Genomic DNA, 24228 nt, shown 5'->3' on the forward strand with positions numbered 1-24228 from the left:
AAACGCAGCCGAGTGTGGTGCCATGGCCTCGGCTTATGAGCCTTAAAGGAATCTGGCTCCGGCGGCCTAATTACTCCAAGACGCCGTTGGATTTTCTTCAAGTCCTAAAGGACAAGCGTTTCCCCCTGGTAACAGGGCCAGCCTGGGAGATAACAAGCCAGTACACTGCTCCACTACAATTGGTCCCTGTCCACTTGGACCTGATTATAAAAAACCTGATGAGCTCTGACTGAGCACCAATGTCCAGCCTCTCCAGACCCACCTGACCCTTCCCGACGAATACAAAGCAAGACGTTTGTGAACCACCTGCAAGAACAGGGCTGCCAACTGGTTTATAGGCTGTTGGACCACGGTCAGTTATTAACGCGCACCACCTGAATCTCCTTCCACACCAGACAGGAACACATCACACAGTCTAAAACACACTGTGAACCTTTAACCAGAGACGTTTGCAGAGCCCCCGTTACACCCGTGATTCACTTGCCCTGATCTAAAAACACTGAGGCATTTAGTAATAGTAACTGCCATGAAGCTTCCTGCCTAACCCCTAAGTTCCTCTGTTCTCTCTCTCAAGAAAACTGCTCAAAGAGCTGCCTCTCTGGGTGTCTCTACTGGCTGAACAGGCTCTACATGGCAATTACTAATGCTGTTCCTTGAGGCCTTCAACTGTGAAAGTTAACTTTCAGCCTTGGTACCCAGGTCTGGCCCCCAGAAGTGGTCAGCATCTCATCAGGCAGTGTGTTCTAACTCGGCTCACTAACTCACTTTACTAAGCTAGTTTGTCCATATTAACAGAACTCCTGGCAGTTGTCTGCATTCCCAGCTATCAGCTATTTATAGCTGACCAGCAGGGCACATTTGATATACACAAGGCCCTGGGTTCAATGTTTAGCATGGAACAACACACAGTTTCTGTAATTCTGGAGTTTTTAACAGCTTTAAGAACATACTGCTGACTACTTGCCTGAGATTTCAACGGAAGAAAAGGTTCCCCTGCCGTGTCTTACCAATATTCCCACTTGGTTGTAATGTTGTAACTTGTTAACCTGCTTAAACTCTGTAGACCCTCTCTTGAGACCTCCTTTAGTTCTCAGCGTAACTGTAGCTCCTCTGTTAACATTCTCTTGTTAACACCTACTTTTGTCTTTGACAAAGCAGAAGCCATTTTGTTTTTAAGTCTCCATTTTGATCATAAGGTGAAATTAAGTTCAGGTTCTCAGGCCCTATGAGCCTGAAAAGGGAGTACAATTCAATAGTTCAATACTTGCTGCTTAGATAAAACAATAGATGTAAGTGCATGTTCTGCGTGATTCAAAGGTAAATATATGTTCTGTTAGAGTTAAGACCGCAACATCCTGCTATATTCCTTCCTTCTGGAATGATGGGGAACTGGAAAGTCCCCAAGCCTATATCCTAGCCAATCAGCTTCAAATGTTTTATCTAGCTATCAAGATACAATGTACTTGAAATGTTTTAACTGGTCAAAATAATGTAATGCTGGCCCCCCACCCCACTTCCTACACCTGGTGACCTCCTTAGCTCGCTATGGTTTTTCGTTTTTAAAAATAAAAAATTAAAAAAAACAAAAAAACAAAACCTGTCTTAAAGACAGACTGGCTTCACTGTCTCCCAAGACCGGATGTGGCCCTAACCGGACAGTTCTTTGTTCAGTGTTCATTAAACTTCCATCAATCTAGTATGAGTGGTCAGTGTACACCTATTCCTGAACCCATAACAATAAATAGTAGTCATGTCCACTGTTCATCTTTCTGTGTGACTTCAGCAGCAGGGGAGTTGTTAAGAGTCTGGTGTTAATGTGGCCACTGCCCTAAACACGCCCACCATCGCCCTTAGGGGAGGCGTAGCTCCTGATAAGGCTATCTGCCCTCCTAGTTCACTTGGCAGTGAAGCAATGTGGCAAATTTAAACTGAAAGTGATGGGACTTGCCTTCTTTAACGTGAGTCAGAGCTAGAGAGACTGCTCAGAGGTTAAGAGCACTGGCTGTTCTTCAAAAGGTCCTGAGTTTAATTCCCAGAACCATATGGTGGCTTACACCATCTATAATGAGATCCAGTACCTTCTGGCGTGCAGGCAGAACACTGTATACATAATAAATGAGTGACTCTCATCCCATCATGCACAGGTCTGAAGAGGACTAAATTCCCAATAAGAGAATTCTGCTCCTGAGTGCCTTCCTACTTGAAATAGTTTCCCACTTTCCCAACTCGAGCACAAGTCCTGGCCCACAGTTCTCTGAGCTGCTTCACTCCTTGCAGAGCTGCAGCTGGCTGACTGCAAATCCGGACGACTGTCAGACCCCTTCACTGTGTGAGCCAATTCTCTGGGAACACCTCCATCCTTCTGGAACTTGTGCTATCTCTCTGAAGAAAAATAGATTTTTGGTACCAATAAGTAAATATTTCTGTCACATGGAAAAATGTGGCAGTGCTTCAGAACTGGGTGACAGAGGCGAGGATACACTAAAATGGGCCTAGGGGAAGTGTTGATAGGAGATGTGGAAAACAACTTTCTGAACTGTGTTCCAGTTTTTGTGGAAGAGTACACTTAATGCACAGTGAAATATTTAGCTGAGAAATTTCCTGAGCAAAGCATTACAGCTGCAGCTTGGATCGTCCTTACCACTTTAGTGTAAGATGCAAGAAATTAATTGAATTGTTAAAAGGAATCTTTTCAGCTTATGCAGAATGGAAAGACAAGAAGGCTTGTTCTGAAGAAAATACCGAGTATCACTAGCCAGCCTTTCGTGCACCATATAGCCACCCACAATGGCAGAAGCCTACCACAGACACGGGGTCCCGGCCCAGAAACACTGCCAGGTGGACCAAAAGAGAACAGGAAAAAAAAAAAAAAGAGAGAACAGGAAAATAGGATAAAGCGGAGAAAGGCTGCCGTACTTCTTGGAGTCTAAAGCTCTTGTCAGAAGAACTTGGTTTTTTAATATTACGGATTTTGTAAATTAGGCTTTTTCATCATGGCACCTTCATATATGTATGTCATGACACCCCCTCGATTCCTCACCCACCATCTTCCCTATACTCCCTCTAGCTGGTTCTTCCTTCCAACTTCTGCTTTATTACGTATATTCCGTTACTTTCTCCATTTCCCACTTCCCTTAAGTGTATCCTCCACTTTACAATTGATCCCATTAAGTTTTGTGACACACAGAGAGGAGAGACTGTGTGTGTGAGCACTCTGGCTTATTTTGTTTAACAATGATTCTCAGTCACCTTCCTCAACCTGCAAATCCCTTTGGTATATACCTAGGAGTGATACAGCTGAGTCCTACAATAGCTCTACTTCTAGTTTCTTGAGGACCTGTCATACTGATTTCCGTAGAGGCTGCATGTGTTTATATTCTCATTGGCTGTACATAGGGGTTCCTTTTCCCCACATCCTCACTAGCATCTATGCTGTTTTGTTTTGTTTTTCTGATAATAACCATTCTGATGGAGGTAAAATGGAATCAAATGCAACTTTAATTTGCAACTCCCTGATGGCTAAAGATGTTGCATACTTCTCCACACATTTACTGCTCACTTGTTTTTCTTCCTTTGACAACTGTCTATTCAGTTCATTTACTAATTTGGTCCTTTACTAGTTCATTTTTAGCAGACCTATTTTGATGTAAACATGCACTGTGCTTCAAAAAAAAAAAAATAGAGAATGGCCCCCCAAATCAAACCAGTGTCATTTCCACCACAGAGATAGTCCACAAGTAGACAAGCAGACCTCCACACTGGTTTCAAAGGGAAAGGTACCACAGTAGTTCTGAGAAGGCATTTGACCCCTGGCTGATGGCATGGGATGGGGCTTGGCAGAATTCTAGGAATGGAACCCCTGACACAAGTTGATGGAGGACCTGGCCATTGCCTCTGTGAGCCTGAGGGCAGAGCAAGCCCAAGAGAATTATCTTTGAGCCATAACCATTTGTCTACCTACTTTGTGTTTTGCTTGGTGTCTATCCCCCTTTCTTCTGTCAATGGTAGAATAGAAATATCCTAACCCTAACACACAAGGCTCAAAGAAAAGCCCACAGAGGGAAGCTGCCCGAGTACACCTATCAACATTTTACCACCTGAAGTAGAGAAAATATTACCTTTGTTTAGGTTTCATTATCTTCTGTACTCTCATCATACTTTTTAAAGAAATTGTAGTAAGGTAAAAACTTATGATTTAATCATCAGTATAGCTGCAAAAAAACTTTAAAAGAAAAGGACATTCTACTGCAGTGCCATATTTGTACTCTTTAAGTTTTTTCTTCTTCTTTCTAATGCTTAGGCTCCAGGACTTCTCTTTTTTTAAACGGGTTTTTTTTTGTAGTCGTTGTGATTCTGGGTTTGAATTTTGATGTTAGGGATGAGAGCAGAATTACTTCTTTTACCATGTCCATCTTTTTGAAGAATTTCCTTACCTAGAGTTTAATATACCATGTGTCAAAAATTCTTTATTTCTGTGAATAGCAATGAATCATTTTCCTTTTATTTCTCGATAGTTTTGAGATAGTTTTGCTAGGTGTAGAATTTACAATCCTTTCGGCACTTGAAGAAAATTCCTGTCATGTCCTCATTGACCTTATTTGTTCAAATGACAAATGCTCTATAGCCAAGACATTTTCCTCTCCTGAAGCCTTCCAGATTTTTCTTCTATTTTTAGTTTCTAAAACTGTATTTATCATGTGTCTCAGTGTTTATGCATATAAGCTTATTTACTGTTATTATGGCTTTTTGTGTCTATATGTTTATATATTTCAGTAAGTATTCAACCATGGTTTTCTCAAATATTTTTCAGTATCCTTTCTGGATTCTGATGACACAAGTGCTCTCTTGTTTTTATCCCAGAAGTCTCTGAAACCAGTCTTTTTTCAGTCTATTTCCTTTCTTTGTTCATTTTTATGACATTTTATTGTTCTGGAATCAAGTTCACTGATTCCACTTGGATGTAGTGGTGCGTATATTCAGTCCCACCACTCAGGAGGCAGACAAGTGGATCTAGACAAGTCAGATCAAGGCCGCACAGGTTACAGTGAGACCCTGTCTCAAGATACACGACAAGTTCACTAATTCCATTCTGTGTTCTAACTCTATAGCTAAGCCCCTCCAGTGAGTTCACACTCTCTATTGTATATTTCAGTAACGCAACTGCAGATGTATCTTTTGTGTAAAATATTTCTTTGCTGATATTTTTATACTCTTTTTATTTGTTTCAAGAGTACATTGTAAAAAGTGGAAAATCCTTAGAATGCTTAATTATTCAGAATTAGGGATGGTACCCGAGGCCTTGTGCATTCAAGGCCAGCGCTTTAACCATGAACTGTGCCCCTTTCATTTTGAAGGTCTCCAGTTGTTCAGGTTGGCCCTGAACTCACTCTATAACCCAGGCTGCGATTCTTGCCATTATTCTACCTCAGCCAAGTGCTAAATTCACGTCATGCATCCACCAGGCCCTGAAAGGTAGTTCTAATCTCTGACTTCCCTACACACCCCTGCCACTTCATCAGCTTAATGTCACTGTCATCTTCAGGTTGCAATTTCCCGGCTCTTGGTGTGATGGGTGATATTTTTATTCTATCCTGATTGGCTTTCATGGTAGGAGAATCTGGCCCTTACTTCAATGTCACTTTAAAGAAATACACGCTCTCTTCATGTCCAGATACACTCAGTAAGTAAATCAGGGCACATCAATATGAGGTAATTCTACTCACCAATAAAAAATGAGTTATCGGTGTACACCACATAGATAAAATGCAAAGTCATTATGCTAAGTGTAGAAGACAGTTATATCCTATATGAATCAATTTACACCAATTCTAGAAAATTCAAATGAATATATCATCAGGGAAATGGGTTAGAAAGGAGGTAGTTGATAGCTTCTCAGGAAGGGTGTGAGTTTCCTTAAGGGTGTTTATTTAGAAGCAAAGCAAAACAAAATAAGAATAAGAGTGTGGTGGCACACACCTTTAATCTCAGCTCTCAGGAGGCAGGGGCAGGCAGAGCTCTCTGCAGGCAAAGTTGCCTGGTCTACAAAGGGAGTCCCAGGCCAGCTGGTGCTTTGCTACACAGTGAGCGCCTGTTTCAAAAACCTTTTTAAAATGCCATTAAAAGCAAAAATAAATTAATGGAAAAGACACAGATCACATGAGAGGATATAAATTTTAGCCACCTATACCCCGATGAGATTCCAAAAAAGATGGGGAAATGGGGTCAGACAGCATCAAATGTTGGTAAGGATGTGTTAAAAAAATTCCCACACTGCCACTGGAGCGCATGTTCCTGCCTGCTTCAGGAAGTTTCGATGCACTTGTGTATGGACCAGCTACTTCAGTCCTAGCTCTGGGTCTTGAGTTCTTCCAGTGTTCATACAAATACAGAGTAGCATTATTTAATTGCCAGGAATTAGGGAGTACATAGCAGGAGTGGGTAAGTTTAAAAACGTGCAAAAAAGAACGTGCTGTGCTAAGGGACGCACGGGGCAAGATACAAAGGCAACTGGTGGTCACGGAAAGTAAACAAGGAATCAAGCAGGGAAGCAGGACAGTCCCGGAAGCAGCAAGCCTACCCCCTGGTGGACAATGTGCTCCTCGCCCACAGGGCTGCCAGAGTACTACAGTTCTTTTGCTGTAATCCTAAGCCATCACTAAGAAAACAAAGCTATGGGAATGTACACGGTGGGTGTGATGTACAGCAGTTTCTGGGTCACGAACAGAAACTGAGGGAAGTTCAGCAGGAGCAGGCTAGTCTGTCTCCAAGGGCAGGCACTGTTCTGAAGATCAAAAGCGAGACTGACAGAGGCACCAGAGGAGGAAATCCTCAATGTGCCGCTGGAGCCAAGCAGAGAAATAGACCGCCAGAGGTGCCCCCTCCTGGCAAGCATGAGGGGGTGGGAGGAGGAGGAGGCAGCGCTGCACAGCCCTACCTGGAGCCTGGGGGGGGGGGGGCTTCCTTGCCTACTGAGCTCCTCACTGCCTTGCGTCCTCATCTGCCCAGTCCTCCACTTACCCAGACAAAGGTCCAAAAGGCAACCACTGCCATCTCTCCAGGGTTCCGCCCCTTGCTCCAGCTGTGTGATGAGTTTCGGTTTAGAAAACACAATTCCTATGGACAAAAAACAAAACCAAGGTGACCTTAAGCTAGTGTCTTAAGAGGCTATAACAGAGCTCCAGGCCAATGTAGGAAGCGTCACACACCCGGAAGGGAAGTATAGAAGTATATATTCTGATATAAGGATATCAGAATACTGAGAAAGAATGAGCCAGGGCAGGGAATCCTGGCCCAGGAGCAGGGTAATCATGCCCTGTTCTCGAGTAAATAAAGTTCCCCCCATATTTGAAGGGTGCCGCCTAGAAAGAAGCCTAGAAACACGCCGTCAGTCATTGAATGTGCATGCGCGCGCACGCGCACACACACACACACACACAACTTCACTACCAAACATGGACATTCTAAAGAACAGGGCACACTGGCCACTCCAGACACTTTCGATGCCCACAGGTAAACTCCAAGGCCTGACACAGCCCCCTTACCCAGGGCCACCAGGTGGCTGTAGTTCTCCAGCATCACCTCCCTGTACAGGGTCCTCTGAGCTGGACTCAACAGCTCCCACTCCATCTGGCTGAAGGCCACAGCCACATCATGGAAGGCCATTAATGCCTGCAACAAAAACACATTCCTGCTCATCAAAGCAGCCGAGCTAAAACCAGTAACCAGTTCAGAACCAAGGCAGGAAGAACGGGATGAGCCAATACAACAGCATGACATTTACAGGTCCTGCTTTGAACCCTCAACCCTACCTATGTACGCTGAAGACAACATCCACAGAGGGATGACAGCTCGATACACAGAACCTAGAAATGCTGGGCTTCCTGTTTTGCTCTGTTGATCTAGGCACATGCAAGACCTTCAAAACCCACACCTTTAATTGTTGCAGCTATATACCAGCGCTTAAAATCACGAAGACTGAATCCGTCCACGTTACTTTTTTATTTTTCTTTATTTGAAGTGGTTCTTGCTGTGATGTTGATGTTGGCTCAACTCCAGACTGTCCTACCACAGCTTCCTGAGTAGATGGGGTTAGATACACACCACTGGGCTGTTAAACTTCACTTACAAAATTACATAGCTATTTTTAAAAACCTTGTTGGGTCTTATACAAATTTCAGAGTAATCTTGTATGTACCTACAAACAACCACAAAAACTGTTATAACTTTAGCAGAATTTCTGTTTGCCATTGTCTTAGTTAGGTTTTCTTTGTGCAATAAAACACCATGACCCAAAAGCAAGTTGAATAGGAAAGAATTTATTGGGCTTACACTTCCACACTGTAGTCCATCACTGAAGGAAGCCAGGACAGGAGCTCAAACAGGGCAGAAACCTGAGGCAGAGGCCGTGGAGAAGTGCTGCTTACTGGCTTGCTCCTCAGGGCTCGCTCAGCCTGCTTTCCTATAGAACCGAGGACCACCAGCCCTGGGATGGCTCCACCCACAATGGACTTAGCCCTCTCCATCAATCACTAACCAAAAAAATGTTAAACTGGCTGCCCACACCCCAATCCCACGGAGCCACTTTCTCAATCAAGGTTTCCTCCTCCCAGACAACTAAAGCTTGCTTGTGTCAAGTTGACACAAACCTACTCAACACACCATGTGTTTTTACATGCTGAACACCGACCTCTTTACTATGTCACATCTTCCAGTCCTTACCATATTGGATATGTGTACTAGGATTTCTTTAACAAAATGTAGTTCCCAGCATTACAATCCTACAAGTATTTCTATTGCATTCCACTTCAGGGTTTCTGTCTGCATTGTGTGTGTGACTTTAACGGCCTGCACTTTGGATGCATATCCACTGCTACAATATACATGGTATGTGATATAGCTGTTTGTATACAACCTGTCCGAACTCACTCACAAGCCCTAAGAAGATTTTCTGCTAAGTTCCCTGAGATTTTCTACGGGAACTATCATGTGATATGGATACAGAAATTGTGGTACATTTACACAATGGAATACTACTCCACAATTAAAAACAAGGAAATCATGAAATCTGCAGGCCAATGAATGGAACCAGAAAAAAATCATCCTGAATGAAGTAACCCAGAGGCAGAAAGACACATATGATATGTACTCATCTATAAATGGATATTAGCCATATAATATAGGATAAACATACTAGAATCTATAATCCTAAAGAAACTAAACAACAAGGAGGACCCTAGGAAAGATGCTTAATCCTCATTCAGAAGGGCAAACAGGATAGACATCAGAAGTAGGAGAAGACAAGGAACAGGACAGGAGCCTTCCACAGAGGGCCTCTGAAAGACTCTACCCATCGAAGTATTCAAACAGAAGCTGAGACTCATAGCCAAACTTTGGGCAGAGTGCAGGGAATCTTATGGAAGAATGGGGAGATAGAAAGACCTGGATATGACAGGAGCTCCACAAGGAAAGCAACAGAGCCAAAATACCTGAGCACAGGGGTCCTGCAGAGACCAATACTCTAACCAAGGACCATGCATGGAGAGGACCTAGACCGCTCTGCTCAGATGAAGCTCATAGGCTGCTCAATTTCCAGTGGGTTCCCTAATAAGGGGAACAGGAGTTGTCTCTGACATGAACTCAGTGGCTGGCTCTTTGATCACCTCTCCCTGTGTGGTACAACCTTGCCATGCCACAGAGGAAGACAAGCATCCTGTCCTGATGAGACTGGATAGGCTAGGGTCAGAGGGAAGGAGAAGAGGACCTCCCCTATCAGTGGACTGGGAGAGAGACATAGGAGGCAAAGAGGGAGGGTGGGTGGGACTAGGAGAAGAGGGAGGGGGCTACAGCCAGGATACAAAGTGAATAAATTGTAATAAATAATAACTGAAAAAGAAAATAACATTTTTAGTTTGTAGTTAATCATATGTATGTTTTTCCCTGCTTTTTTTGCTCTTGCTAGGACTTGTAGCATTACATTGAGTGAATGTAGGAAACAGACATTCTATGCTTGTCCTCAATCTTAAAAAAGAATAAATTCAGCTTTTCGCCGTTAACATGTAAACATCAGGATAGCTATTATCAAAAATCGAGGACAAGTCATCAAAGTGCAGAGAAATTGAAACTCTGCACTTTGCACGCTACTGGTGGGAGCATAGATGACATTTCTATAAAGATGGTTGATAGCACCTCAACAGCAATCCATCTGTGTGTGCACAGCCTCCAAAAACTCCAAAAGCACAAACCCAGAGCACTGCAGAACGTTTGTAACAGCGCTGTTCCCAGCCGCTAAAGGAGGAAACAACCCCAGGTGGCCAACAACCAATGGCGAATGATGAACTGTAGCACACACAGACGTTCGAAAGGAAATTGTGGTTTGTGTGTTTTAGAATATGCCTTGAAAATATTACAGCAAGAAAAGTATGCCAATCACGAAAGGAGAAACGCTGTTCTTTATTTATCTAAAGGATGGAGGTGATGGCTCCCCAACACTGTGAAGGTACCTGAGGGCACTGAATTGTTGGTTTAAAACAGTAAAAATGGTAAACTCTAGTATGACAGCGCATATTAACCCCACAGCCTAACAAGCAGTGGTCAGGTGTAGGATTCAATGACATGATAGTCTTTAACCGTCTTTTGAACTGCATTTGTCTGGTTTGGGTATCCAGATAATACCTGTTCCATAAAGGGGATTTTAAAGGTGTTCGCTCCTCGTCTAGTGTTTGGGGTATGGTGCAGCAGTGAGGCTGTCTTTTAATGTGTGGTAGAATTCTAAAAAAAAAAAAAAGTACACCTAAAGAAGCTAAACAAGGAGGTCCCAGGGTAAGATGACCAGTCCTCACTTAGAAAGACAAATGGGATGGACATTGGAAGTAGGAGGAAACAAGTAACAGGACAGGAGTCTACCACAGAGGGCCTCTGAAAGACTCTACCTAGCAGTGTATCAAAGCAGATGCTGAGACCTTGGGCAGAATGCAGGGAATCATGAAAGAAAGGGGAGTTAGTAAGATCTGGAGAGGACAGGAGCTCCACAAGGACCAAATATATCTGGGCACAGGGGTCTTTTCTGAGACTGATTCTCCAACCAAGGACCATGCATGGATATAACCTAGAACCCCTGCCCGGATGGAGCCCATGGCAGCTCAGTATCCAAGTGGGTATCCTAGTAAGGGGAACAGGGACTGTCTCTGACATGAACTCAGTGGCTGGCTCTTTGACCTCCCTACCCCTGAGGGAGGAGCAGCCTTGCTAGGCCACAGAGGAGGACATTGCAGCCAGTCCTGAAGAGACCTGATAAGCTAGGGTCAGATGGATGGGGAGGAAGGCCTCCCCTATCAGTGGACTGAGAGAGGGGCAGGGAGGAGATGAGGAAGGGAGGGTGGGATTGGGACGGAATGAGGGAAGGAGCTACAGCTGGGATTCAAAGTAAATAAAATGTAATTAATATTAAAAAATAAAAATTTAATTTAAAAATGTGCAGTAAAAAAAAGAATTTTACAAAAAAAGAGACTGGCAGTGATACAAATTGAGTTGAACCTTTGGATCATCAGAGGTGGTGCTGCCATCTACCCTCACGCATGGAAAGCCCTCCTCCCCCCTCAGGACTAGCTGAGCCTCCCCAGTCAGTCTGGAATGGAGCACATTCAGAGGCTATAAACAAACGGCCTATTTCTTGAGCTCTTCTAATTTCTTTTCTTTTTCCCAGAAACGTTTTCATTTCCAGAAATGTTTTGGCTTCCTGGGTTAAATTTATTACCAAGAATTTTTTCAGTACCATTTTAAAGGAATTTTTTTTTTTTAATTTTTCTCATTCGGACAGATCAGGTGTTAAGACACAGAGACCGAACTGGAGTTTGTGTGTTGATTGTATGACTGCCCATTATTTCGTTACTTTGCCAACTCTAACCATCTTTTTGGCTGTGGGAATGTTTCTCAATTCGCAAGGCTCTAACAAAATGCCTGAAATTTTTCTTTCTCACGGTGCTAGAGGCCAACTAAAAGTGCTGTCTATGCTGGGCTCGGTTAAGACAGTGTCTTATCCTCCACAGACAATACCATCCTCATAGGGAAGAGGAGACAGAAAGCAAGAAGTTACCGGTAAAGCCCTTTATTCGATCACTCTTCTGTCAGAGTCCTGACCCGCCCCCCCCCCCATGACGTACTCTCCTCCCAAAGATCCTATCTTGATTCAACATGTGAATCTTGGGTCAAACATTTAGACTACAGTAAAGTATTTCACGCTTTTAACTGGATCAGGTTTCAAGTGAAGAGACAATTTTACTCTTCCTTAGCAATGTGGTGGCTCACTGCCTGGTGTCAGCTTCAGATAAGAGACCAACTTAATCACACTGACGATCTCTTGTGGAAGAGGGATCACTCCCCATTTAACGGCTTCCAAAGTTCTGTCTTTGGTTATGACAATCGTATGGATTTTTGTAATGTTCATCTCATCTGGTGTTTGTGAGCTTCTTATGTGTAGACATCTTTCTTCATAGGCTTTCTAGAAATCATTTTTTCACCTCCTCCATGGACCTTCCATTCCCGCTGTGTACATCAGTACACTGGATAGTGCCCAGCTCCAGTTTTATTTATTACTCTGTCTTGTATTCTTTGTTTGCTCTTTCGAATGGACACAGTTGGCCTGTCTTCAGTCTTCAGCATGTCTACTCGATCTGTTGAACTCCTATGCTGAAAGTTTCACTCCATTACCACCTTTTACAGCTCCATAATTCCTGTATTGTTTCCTTTTATAATTTTTCTTTACTGAATTATTTTGTCGAAACATTGTATACTTCATTCTCTCGACTCCATGTCTGGGTTCCCTTAGCTCTTTGTGCTGAGTGTCCTCGTGGTCACTTAGCAGGCAGACAACACAAGGGAAGGTAGGCAGCTGAAAATATCACAGCACTGAACACCAGCTCTCTCCCTCCACAGCATCTTCCTGTTTTGACGAGACCCCATCACTCTACAGACATCGTTCTGTCAGCTCACTGGTTGCTTGCTGGGAAGGACTGAGACCTGGCTTTCCCGCCTATGATATTTTTATTACACATTCTTTTTAACTGAATTATTCTATGTATATGAAATGTCCACAAGTAAATCCACACAGCACAAAGCATGTTAGCAGTTGTCTTAGTTACTGTTCTATTGCTGTGAAGAGATACCATGACCATGGCAACTCTTAATAAGGAAAACATTTCTTTGGGGGTGGCCTACACTTTAGTCCATTATGACCAAGACTGGAGGCATGGCAGCACTCAGACAGACATGGTGCTGGAGAGGGAGCTGAGAGTTCTCCATCCAGATCGGCAGACAGCAGGAAGTGAGAAAGACTGGGACTGGCTTGAGCATTTGACCTCAAAGCCCAACCCCAGGGACACACTTCCCCCAGGAAGGCCACACCTCCTCCAACAAGGCCACACCCCTAATCTGTGTCAAGTAGCACCACCCCCTAATGACTAAGCATTCAAACACATGAGCCTATGAGGGCTGTTCTTATGAAAACCACCACAGTGGTTAGCAGGAGTTCAGAGAAGACAGTATGGGGTAGAGTCACTCCTGTGAATGCAGGACTTCTTTGGAAGTGATGCAAACATTATGGCAGTGACTGTTGTACAGTTTAGTGCATACCAGTTGACAGTAAGCTAAGGTCCGCTGAAATGCATTATTTCTTATGGGTGAACTTTATAGTATATAGATCATATCCACATACATTTCAAAAGGTACATTTATTTTATTTTCGTGTCTCTGAGTGTTTTGCCTGTATGTGTTATCTGTACATCACATGCATGACTGGTGCAAAGTTTAGAAGAGGAGGTTGGACTCCACTGGAACTTGCTCAGTCTTCTGCGAGAGGGACAAGTGCTTTTAACCACCGAGCAGTCTCTCCAGCCCCCATTTTTTACATTCAAAGTTCCAGTGATGGGTCTTCTAATCAAATGGGGAACTTTGCAGTACTGGAGCCTGAAGTGAGGTTATTATTTTTTATAAAACATAGTACAGCTTGCAGCAAACTTTCAAAAAAACTTAAGATTCAATGACGGGCTGTTAATTGATTTCTAATTAACAAGTATCCTGTACATAATAGACATACATATATATGTCAGATAGTTCTATGCAATTCAGATTTGATACACAATATAATAACTGAAAATACAACTGTTGGCATAATGTTCTTTTAAAATGTGTACACCTTATCCTTGTTCATTCAAATGCTGATTTCTCCCCCCTACTCTCTGGTTTCAATCCTGAACATCTTGTCTCAACTTGGTGTAAACTTCCAAATAAAGCAACTAGACACAATGTTGAGCTGGGAGGAGCCAGAGGACAGGAAATGAGTGGGAGGAGAAAGGCCACGAGGGAGCTTGCAGACGAAGCTGGAGGAGAGATCTTGGAGGGCATGAAGCATGAACCAGACCTAAGATTTCACAAAAAGCAAGTATAATGTGGGAAATCTAAATGTTAGGAAACTATGAGGGCTTGGAGGTTTAGGATTGAGTAACTATTGCCCAGCATTGTGTTCTAGGTTAACTAAATAAACCCAGTCTCTGTGTGGTGATTTGGGTATACAGCTGTTTAGGACTAACAGCAGCATTTACTAAAAGATAATTATTAGTAAATATACACCACCGTTTACAACAAATGGTGCCCAACTAATCTAAGAATCCACACCTTTTAAATCATACTTAAATAGAATTTGGAGGGGGGAATAAGCTCCCAGTGATAAAACCCAAACTTAAAACCTAAAAACTCCCAGGTTAATTACTGTCTCTTTAAGAAGGAGTCTTAAACAGACCTTGGAGCAAAAGGCAGCCTACTATGGGCAGACCTCAGACTTAACAAAACAAAACTAGCTGCCACTACAGTCTAACAGGATGGAAGAAACAATAAAACAGACTTCTTGGAGCTTGGCTGATAATCTATTCTATGGTTTTAAGACTGAAATAAGGGAAGGTCTAGAAATTGTGACTATGCTTACATTCTTAGTCCTCAATTTAACTTTAATCATTGCATTAGCCTTTTATGTCTTCCCGAAGGCAAAGGCTTTAGAAAAGATACTAGAACAATATAAAAGAAAAAATGAAGGTTGGAAACAGGGCATAAAACAAGAAATAAAAAAACATGCAGAACGGAATAAACAACAGGAAGATAGGGCAGAGGTTTTAGAAAAGATACTGGAACAGCACAAAGAACAACTAGAATAATATAAAGAAAAATTTGAAAGTTGGAAGAGAGGCAAAAAACGAGATTCAAGACATTATTGAACAAAACAAACAACAGGGAGATAGGTATGAAATATGGGTGTAGACCTTAAGAGAAGAGTTTAGAATACTAAGTAAAGAAAATACTCAGGTAGAGGCAAAAGACAAAAATAAAGAAAGCCTTCCAAAGGTGGTTAGAAAACAAACGTTGGCTTATCCAGTCAGTATACAGCACAGACTAGCAGATGATGATCATCCACTGAATTATCATGAAGCTGAATGGCGCCCTGTAGAAGTGCTAGATCTGAGGAAATTTAAGGAAAGTGTTACTAATTTTGGAATGCATTCGCCATTTGTAAAACAAATGCTGACTTCCTGGTCAATCAAAAGTAGAGTAATCCCCAAGGACTGGGAGGATATGGCAAAGGCAATATTAGAACCTGGGCCATATTTACAATGGCTTTCATGGTGGAGAAAAGAAGCTAGAGAGATAGCGCACAAAAATAGAGCCAGAGGTGTTGGTGTTTCTAAGGAACAGCTGCTTGGTGATGGCCAGTGTGCTGACACAGAGATACAAGCTGTATATAATGAAGAAACCTTAGCATTATGTTGCCTAGCAGCCTTAAATGCTTGGGACAAGGTTGAGGAATCAGGAAAAAGGCTTGAGCCATTCTCCCAGGTCATACAAGGTCCAAGTGAAACATTTACTAACTTTTTGCAAAGATTGACTTCAGCTGTGGATAGAAGTATATCAGATCCACTAGCTAGAAAAACACTAATAGAATCTTTAGCTTTTGAAAATGCTAATACTGACTGCAAAGAGGCAATAAGGCCATTAAGAGCAAGATCTGCTCCAATAGATGAATGAATTAGAAATAAGACTGACATCAGACCTCATTCACCCAATTTGACCTTGATAGAAGCTACCCCAAAAGACCTTGGGAAATGTTGTAATTGTGATAGGCGAGATTACTACAAAAGAAATTACCAGGAAAACCAAAATAATTCAAGAAGGGAGCCTATGCTTCCTAGAATATGCAGAAGATGTGGCAAGGGTCGCCATTGGCCTAGTGAATGTAGAGCAGTCACATAAATGGGGTAATCCTTTAACAAAAAACGCCCAAGGGGGCCTCTCACAGGCCCCAGAACAGGACAGGGATACTCCTCCACAAGAAAATTAAATAGACTGCTCTGGGAATAAACATTAAAAACTTGGACAGCGAGGCCAAAGCAGATTCTATAGATTAATCAAAAAACCAGGAAGAGAACAAAAAACAAATATATTGGCAAACCTCTATAAATAATCAAAGGCCAAAGTTAAAGGTAATTTTAAATACTATTGAAATTGAAGCCATGGTAGATACTGGGGCTGATGTCACAATTATTACTCCTAAATCCTGGCCCCCAAATTGGCCACTTCAAGAGGTGGATATTCAATTCCAAGGAGTTGGAACTTTATCTAAAGTGAAACAAAGTGTTAGATGGCTTAAATGTACAGGACTAGAAGGTCAGATAGGAAAACTAAGACCATACGTGGCTGAGATAGCCATAAACTTATGGGGAAGAGATCTGTTACATCAATGGAAAACCCAGATTAACATCCCCCCAAGTTCTGAGACAAGCCAAGAAACAGGTAATACTCCTGCTAAAGAAGCTAAAATTATTAAAAAATGTCATCAAAAACAGTTTCAGACTGTCCATGCTGTCCATAAATAAAATATAGCAGAGGCTGTCTTTTCAACTTCCTGTTGGGAAGCCACTGCTAATAAAATCCCCAACAGCCTTACCACTAAGGTGGTTGGCAAACCAACCTATTTGGATTGAACAATGGTCTATGAGTAAAGAAATATTACTGGCACTAGAACAGCTAGTCCTGGAACAGCTGGAGGCTCAACATATAGAGGAGTCCAACAACCCTTGGAATTCTCTGGTATTTGTCATCAAAAAGAAATCTGACAAATGGAAGATGTTAACAGATCTAAGAGCAATTAACAAAATTATTCAGCCAATGGGATCGTTATAATCCAGAATCCCATTGCCTTCCTTGTTACCTAAAGAATGGCCTATTACAGTGATTGATTTAAAGGATTGCTTTTTCACAATTCCTTTACATGAACATGATAGGGAAAGGTTTGCTTTCTCAGTACCCACTTTGAATAGAAGCTGTCCAATAAAGAGATATTACTGGAGGGTCTTACCGCAGGGGATGTTAAACAGTCCTACTTTGTGCCAGTATTTTGTACAACAACCGTTGGAGATAATTCATAAGCAATTTCCTCAATCCATAATTTACCACTATATGGATGATATCTTATTAGCTGCTTCAGATACGAAAACATTAGAAAATATTTTTGATGAAATAAATAGAACTTTGCCTTGTTGGGGATTACAGATTGCTCCTGAAAAAATACAAAGAGGAGATTCTATTAATTACCTAGGATACAAAATAGGTCTACAGAAAATTCGACCACAAAAAGTACAAATTAGAAAAAAACAGTTAAGAACTCTTAATGATTTTCAAAAATTGCTGGGAAATATTAACTGGCTACAGCCTACCCTTGGTTTAGCTACTCAAGAGCTAAGTAACTTATTTCAAACCTTACAGGGTGATAAGGACTTAAATAGTCCAAGGACGTTATCAGCTGAAGCTGAAAAGGAATTGGCTCTTGTAGAAAGGAAATTACAAGATGCATGTATAGACCGTATTGATCCAAACAGGGCCTGTATTTTGGTTATTTTGTCCTCCACTCATTCTCCCACAGGAATTCTTATGCAGAGGGAGGACTGTATTTTAGAATGAATATTTTTGGCACACAAACAAAATAAAAAAACTAAGAACGAATATAGAAAAGGTTCTGAATTGATCCTAAAAGGAAAAATGAGACTTCATCAACTGGCTGGAATAGATCCAGCTGAAATTGTGGTGCCCTTTACCAATGCTGAGATTGTGTCATTATGGGCAGACAACGAATATTGGCAAAGAGCTTGTTGTGAATTTTTGGGAGAAATCAACAACAGATACCCAAAAAGCAAGCGACTTCAGTTTATAAAAAAGAACCAATTGGATTCTCCCTCATATAGTAAAAGGAACTCCAATTTCTGGAGTTTTATACAGATGCCAATAAATCAAAAAGGACAGGTTATAAGTCAGAAAATCAGAGTAAAGTGGTGGAGAGTCCTTATGATTCAGTTCAAAAATCAGAATTATATGCAATTCTCTTGGTATTATCAGATTTTCAGGAATCTCTTAATATAGTCACTGACTCTCAATATGCAGAAAGAGTTGTGCAGATAGAAACTGCTGACCTAATTCAGGATAATTCAAACTTCACTGTTCCTTCAATTACAACAAGTAATCAGAAAGAGAAATAATCCGTTGTATATAACACATGTCAGATCTCATACAGGTTTACCAGGTCCTCTAGCACAAGGCAATGATGAAATTGATAACTATTGATAGGAAGCATGTTAGAGGCCTCAGAATTTCATAAAAAAACACCATGTTAACAGCAAAGGTTTAAAAAGAGAGTTTTCGATCACTTGGCAACAAGCCAAAGAAATTGTGAGAAAATGCCCCACTTGTTCTTTATACAGCCAAACTCCACTACCTGCAGGAAGTAACCCTAAAGGTAACCAAAAAATGAAATTTGGCAAATGGACGTGCTTTATCTTACAGAGTTTGGTAAACTGAAATATGTGCACCTTACTATAGACACATTCAGGGTTTTGATGGGCAACAGTAATAAGCTCTGAAAAGGCTGATTTGGTTATTACCCATTTATTAGAAGTGATGGCAATTATGGGCATACCTAAACAAATTAATCCTGATAATGCTACAGCGTATGTCTCTAATAAAATGGAAGGATTTTTTTACATATTACAAGATAAAACATGTAACAGGTATATCTCACAATCCTACTGGTCAAGCAGTCATTGAAAGATCCAATCGTACTTTAAGCGACATGCTTAACAAACAGAGAGGGGTATTAAAAACCCCCAGAGATAGATTACATAATGCTTCATTGACCTTAAATTTCTTAAATGTTAATGAGCAACAAACAACAGCTGCGGAGAGACACTGGGTTACAGAAAAAACTGCTGAGTTATTTCAGCCTATATATTTCAAAGATACCCTAACTTGACAATGGAGAGTGGGGAATGTGTTACGCTAGGGAAGAGGTTTTGCTATGTTCATGCAGGAGAAGAGAAATTATGGGTTCCTTCAAAACCAATAAAAATCAGAAATGACAGAGGAAGACCTTAGCCACTCAGAAGAAGAGAGAAATCAAGATCAAACAGAACAGGTAACATAAGTTGATAATCCCTTTACCTGGAAATACCTCTGAAACTGACTGAGACATAAAAAATGTCTCCAGCCAGAACTCCATCAATACTTGGCCAATAAATCCTTGGCTATAATATCCTCAAAATGTATTATGCTAATCTTTTAATTGCACAGATACAAATGGCTTACAGTTTAGTTTCATCCTGCACATCTCATACATTTTTAATTTTAGAACTCTATAATGCTTGTGAGAAATTATATGTTTGCAGAACAAAAAAGCTGGACACCAGAGATGCTGGATCAAACCTAACAGAATCATTCTTCAGCATGCTGAGACATTGACACATCTGTTCCAGCATCTTGCATGTTCCAGCATTCTGCTTGTTCCTGCCTCAACTGCTTCAATTGCTGTTTCTCATCAAAGCCTGCTCTCAAAAGAACTTTGAAGAAAGCTACTAATTTTAACTGATCCAGCATTTTAGACTGTTCCAAAAAGGACTTTTATGAAGCCTGAAATTTCTCAACATTCAAATGTTATTGGACCACAAATGTTATTGCTTGCTTAATTAACTATTTTTATTTGGGCCCCCTACAGGATTTCTACATGTCCAAAATGTCAGCTAGAAGAAATCTATGAGAACGGCATCCAATTTTCCTTAAAGGGGGTTGGGTATGTTTTTGGTTGTTTGCTATGGCTACAAAATTTTATTGTCATTAGGAGATGTTTATTATTAATGGTCTTATTCAAAGTGAAACAAGGAATATACAGGGATATTTTATAGAAATAGAAAAAAAGATAGATTATTGAATCTACTCAACTTAAGGTTTTATTTGTTATTCCCAAATAAGGTTAATTTTAACTCTGGTATAGGATTTTGCATATTGATGCAAAAATAAGTATTTTTAATACATTGGTATAAGCTTTACTATATTGATAGAAAGTCAAAGTTACTTCCAATACTTTTAAATTATTAAAAAGTGGTTAGGATATTAGGTATGCAAGTTAATTGCTAGTTATTCATAACTCATAGTCATGTCAGACACTAGTCTAATTTATCACAGGAGTATACATCCTAGGTTTAACAGATAGATATGATTTTGTATACAAATCGTTTACATAAAGATAGGTAGTCTTCAAAAACTTCAGAGACCTACAAAATATGGCATTTAAAATATTATTATTTTAAAGATTCTTTGACAATGAGACAAGTCATTTCCTGGCAGCACCCCGCCTACCTGAAAGAAGATAATGAGCATCAAAGGACCTCCATATGGAGATGGCTTCAAATGTGGCAAACAAGCCACTTGGGTAAAGAAAATACCCTCGCTTCACAACAGACAAATTCTGCCAAAAATGGGCAAACTTAAATGCAGGACAAGTCAATTGCCGAACTTTGCCAAGACAGGGTAAGCAAGACCTAAATAGTTCCTGCCTCACGTATATGTCTGTCAAATATTCTGAGCCAGAAGATTGAAGATGATGCTCCAACGTTACAGAAAGTTATGGGTGACTGTTCAGGAAGCCAACTGTCTCTGTCAAATTTTTATTTTTTGGAAGCTGCTAACATGCACTTCCAATTTACTCTAATAACTAACTTTATTCCTTCTCAAGTCTCTGATGGGGTTGAAGACCAAATAGTTATTGTGCCACAATTAAGCTTGAGTGGTTTAGAAGTTTAAAAAACTTTTCATATAGGTAGTACCAGTAAGGATAAAAGTTAATTTAGGTATAGAACTTGTAACTTGTCAATATAGATAGGATAATCAGATACTTTCTCCTAAGATACCCTCTCCATGTGCTAAATACACATGAACTGGAAATTGCACATGTAGATTTTACCTAACAGTTTTCATTATTTCATAATTATTGTATTGAAAGAAAAGGAGCTTTTTATTGGACTTAAAGGAGGAAATGTTGGTATAATGTTCTTTTAAAATGTGTACACCTTACCCTTGTTCATTCAAATGCTGATTTCTCCCCCCCCCACCCCCACTCTCTGGTTTCAATCCTAAACATCTTGTCTCAACTTGGTGTAAACTTCCAAATAAAGCAACCAGACACAATGTTGAGCTGGGAGGAGCCAGAGGACAGGAAATGAGTGGGAGGAGAAAGGCCACGAGGGAGCTTGCAGATGAAGCTGGAGGAGAGATCTTGAAGGAGAGATCTTAGAGGACGTGGAGCATGAACCAGACCTAAGATTTCACAAAAAGCAAGTATAATGTGGGAAATCTAAATGTCAGGAAACTATGAGGCTTGGAGGTTAGGATGGAGTAACTATTGCCCAGCATTGTGTTCTAGGTTAACTAAATAAACCCGGTCTCTGTGTGGTGATTTGGGTATACAGCTGTTTAGGACTAACAGCAGCATTACTAAAAGATAATTATTAGTAAATATACACCACCGTTTACAACATACAACTTGAAAAACCACCGTTGATCAAGAATGTTTCTCTAGGAGCAGGTGTTGTTGAAGTACATTTGATCACACCGTGAACCCCAAGATTATATACTAGAAAACCTGTTTCTAGTTGTGGTATGGCTCAGCCCTAGCACACACTTCTAATCCAAGAGCTTTCTGTAAACAGGATTAAATAAATTCAACCATAGGTCAAGAGGTGTAACCAGCAACAAGCTAACAGGGAGTAAACATAAGAAAAACCCATAGAGAGTGAGAGGAAGTCCAGAGGACAGATAGAGAGACACACAGGAAACAGAAAGGAGGGACATCCAGTTTCTAGGGTTTTTAAGACAGTGGAGAAGGAGAGGGGGCTTTTTCCTCTGGGACATCAGCTGAGTAGAAAGGTGCTTTCTCTGCCTCTCTGAGCTGGTAGGCTTTCACCCAGCATCTGGCTCCTGAGTCTTTATTGGTAAAATCAAACGTTTGGGATTTTGTTTAAAAACAGCAAGGTGTGGTGGCACAGCCCTTCGATCCCAGGACTTGGGAGGCAGAGGCAGCCAGAGGTCTGTGAATTTTAGACCAGCCTGGTCTACATAGTTAGTTCCAGGCCAGCCGGAGCTACGTGGTGAAAGTCTGTGTCAAAACAAACAAACATTCTCTACAACAGTATAAAAGATTTGACAAATGAGGAGCACAGAGCTTTCAGTTTCTTTCTGATTATATCAAAACCAGTAATTATCAACTTATCCATGACTATGTAAATACTTACCATATGACCCCAGAAAAAGGATAATATCCATATCTTCTCTCAAAACATTCAGGGCTTGATATATTTACAGCACAGAGCAAAACTCAATCAGCAAAAATGGCCAGCAACATTGTGTAACTAACAGAATACGCACAAAGCGCTCTCCTTAGCAGCTGGGTGCCCCACTGCTTGATGAATATTCGCTTTACTGAGCTATATCAAGGCGTTAGCTTGTCTGGCCGATGTGGAATGATCTGTTGTCAGAGAAGCAGGTTGGTTCACACCCCGTGGGTGTGCACGAGGGTCAGGTGACAAGGGTACGTGTGTATGCATACAGCAGCCAGAGAGAAACCTCAGCTGTCATTTCTCAAGTGTTGTCCATCGTGTTTTAGGAGACAAGGTCTGTCACTGGCCTGAGACTCATTAGGTGAGAGAGGCTGCTGTCTCTGCCAGCCCAGCAGTGGGGCTGCCGGCATGCACCACCATGCCTGAATGCTTGTGTGTATGTGTGTTGGGGGAGACACGTTGCCACGGCAACGTGTGCAGGTCGGAGGACAACTTGCAGGAACTGGTTCTCCCCTCCCACCTTGTGGATCGCAGGATCAAACTCAGGTCACGGGCAGCAGGCGCCTTTCCCCACTGAGCTACTTGCCGTCCCCTCACTTTTTGTATGGATATGCATGTCTAATACGTATGTGCATGAACATGCATGCAGCTGCCCCAGGGAGGCCAGAGGAGGGACTCAGAGTCCCTAGAGCTGGAGCTACAGGGGGCAGCGAACCAACCAGGGTGAGTCTTAGAAAACAGACCCCAGCTCTCCAGAGAGCTTGCTTGCTTGCGCCGAGGCAGAGTTTCTGTGTAGCTCCAGCTGCCCTGGAATGTGAGCTGCAGACCAGAATTTTTTTTTTTTTAATATGGATTCTGCAGACTCAAACTCAGGTTCTCAAACTTATTTAAAAAAAAAATTATCAACTGACCTATTACCCCAGCCCAATCCAGACTTTTAAGCATCATCTTCCAATTTTTTAAGCATGGATGATGGTTCCTCAACTTAAAATGGTCCATGGTATACTCTTTTTTGTTTGTTTGATTGGTTGATTTTTTTTTGTTTGTTTGGTTGGTTTGGTTTTTCGAGATGAGGTTTCTCTGGAACTCACTTTGTAGACCAGGCTGGCCTCGAACTCAGAGATCCGCCTGCCTCTGCCTCCCAAGCACTGGAACTGAAGGCGCACGCCACCACCACCCATCTCCAACGTACACTCTTAACTCCACAGTAGTATGAAGGTTGTGTGCACTCATTCTGTAGTAAGTAGCCCGACGCTGGGCTGTGATTTCTTCCTGAGCGCACGACACATGGTATTACCTGCATACAGTGCAACAAGGTTCCTAGTGATCGTGAGGGTAAGTACCGGTGCTCGCCTGTGCCCTGTAAGGCTAACTTCCTGTGTTTGGTACCACCCTGTGCACTGAATCCACTTTCTTACGGTACATTCGAGTTATAATGGGCTTTTCAGGACATCGCCCCAGCATCAGTCAAGGATCACGTGGATTTAAAACTCAAACACACAGCGTAACAGCCCCAAAACCAAAGCCATTGTGT

General features: G+C 41.6%; 1 protein-coding gene across 2 annotated transcripts in view; it reads right to left on the minus strand.

The window, feature by feature from the left end:
- Znf169 (zinc finger protein 169) overlaps positions 1–24228 on the minus strand; it is a 36457-nt gene that overhangs the window by 7003 nt on the left and 5226 nt on the right. For both annotated transcript variants that reach the window (XM_055595176.1, XM_055595175.1), the window contains exons 3-4: positions 7542–7668; positions 7018–7113 (exon numbers count right to left, since the gene is read on the minus strand). In XM_055595176.1, the coding sequence (XP_055451151.1) occupies positions 7018–7113; positions 7542–7668 (223 nt within the window). The remainder of the gene's footprint in view (positions 1–7017; positions 7114–7541; positions 7669–24228) is intronic.

The sequence above is a fragment of the Psammomys obesus genome, unplaced genomic scaffold (assembly GCF_907164565.1).
Source record: "Psammomys obesus unplaced genomic scaffold, mPsaObe1.curated_primary_1811, whole genome shotgun sequence".
In the NCBI taxonomy this organism is placed as follows: Eukaryota; Metazoa; Chordata; class Mammalia; order Rodentia; family Muridae; genus Psammomys; species Psammomys obesus.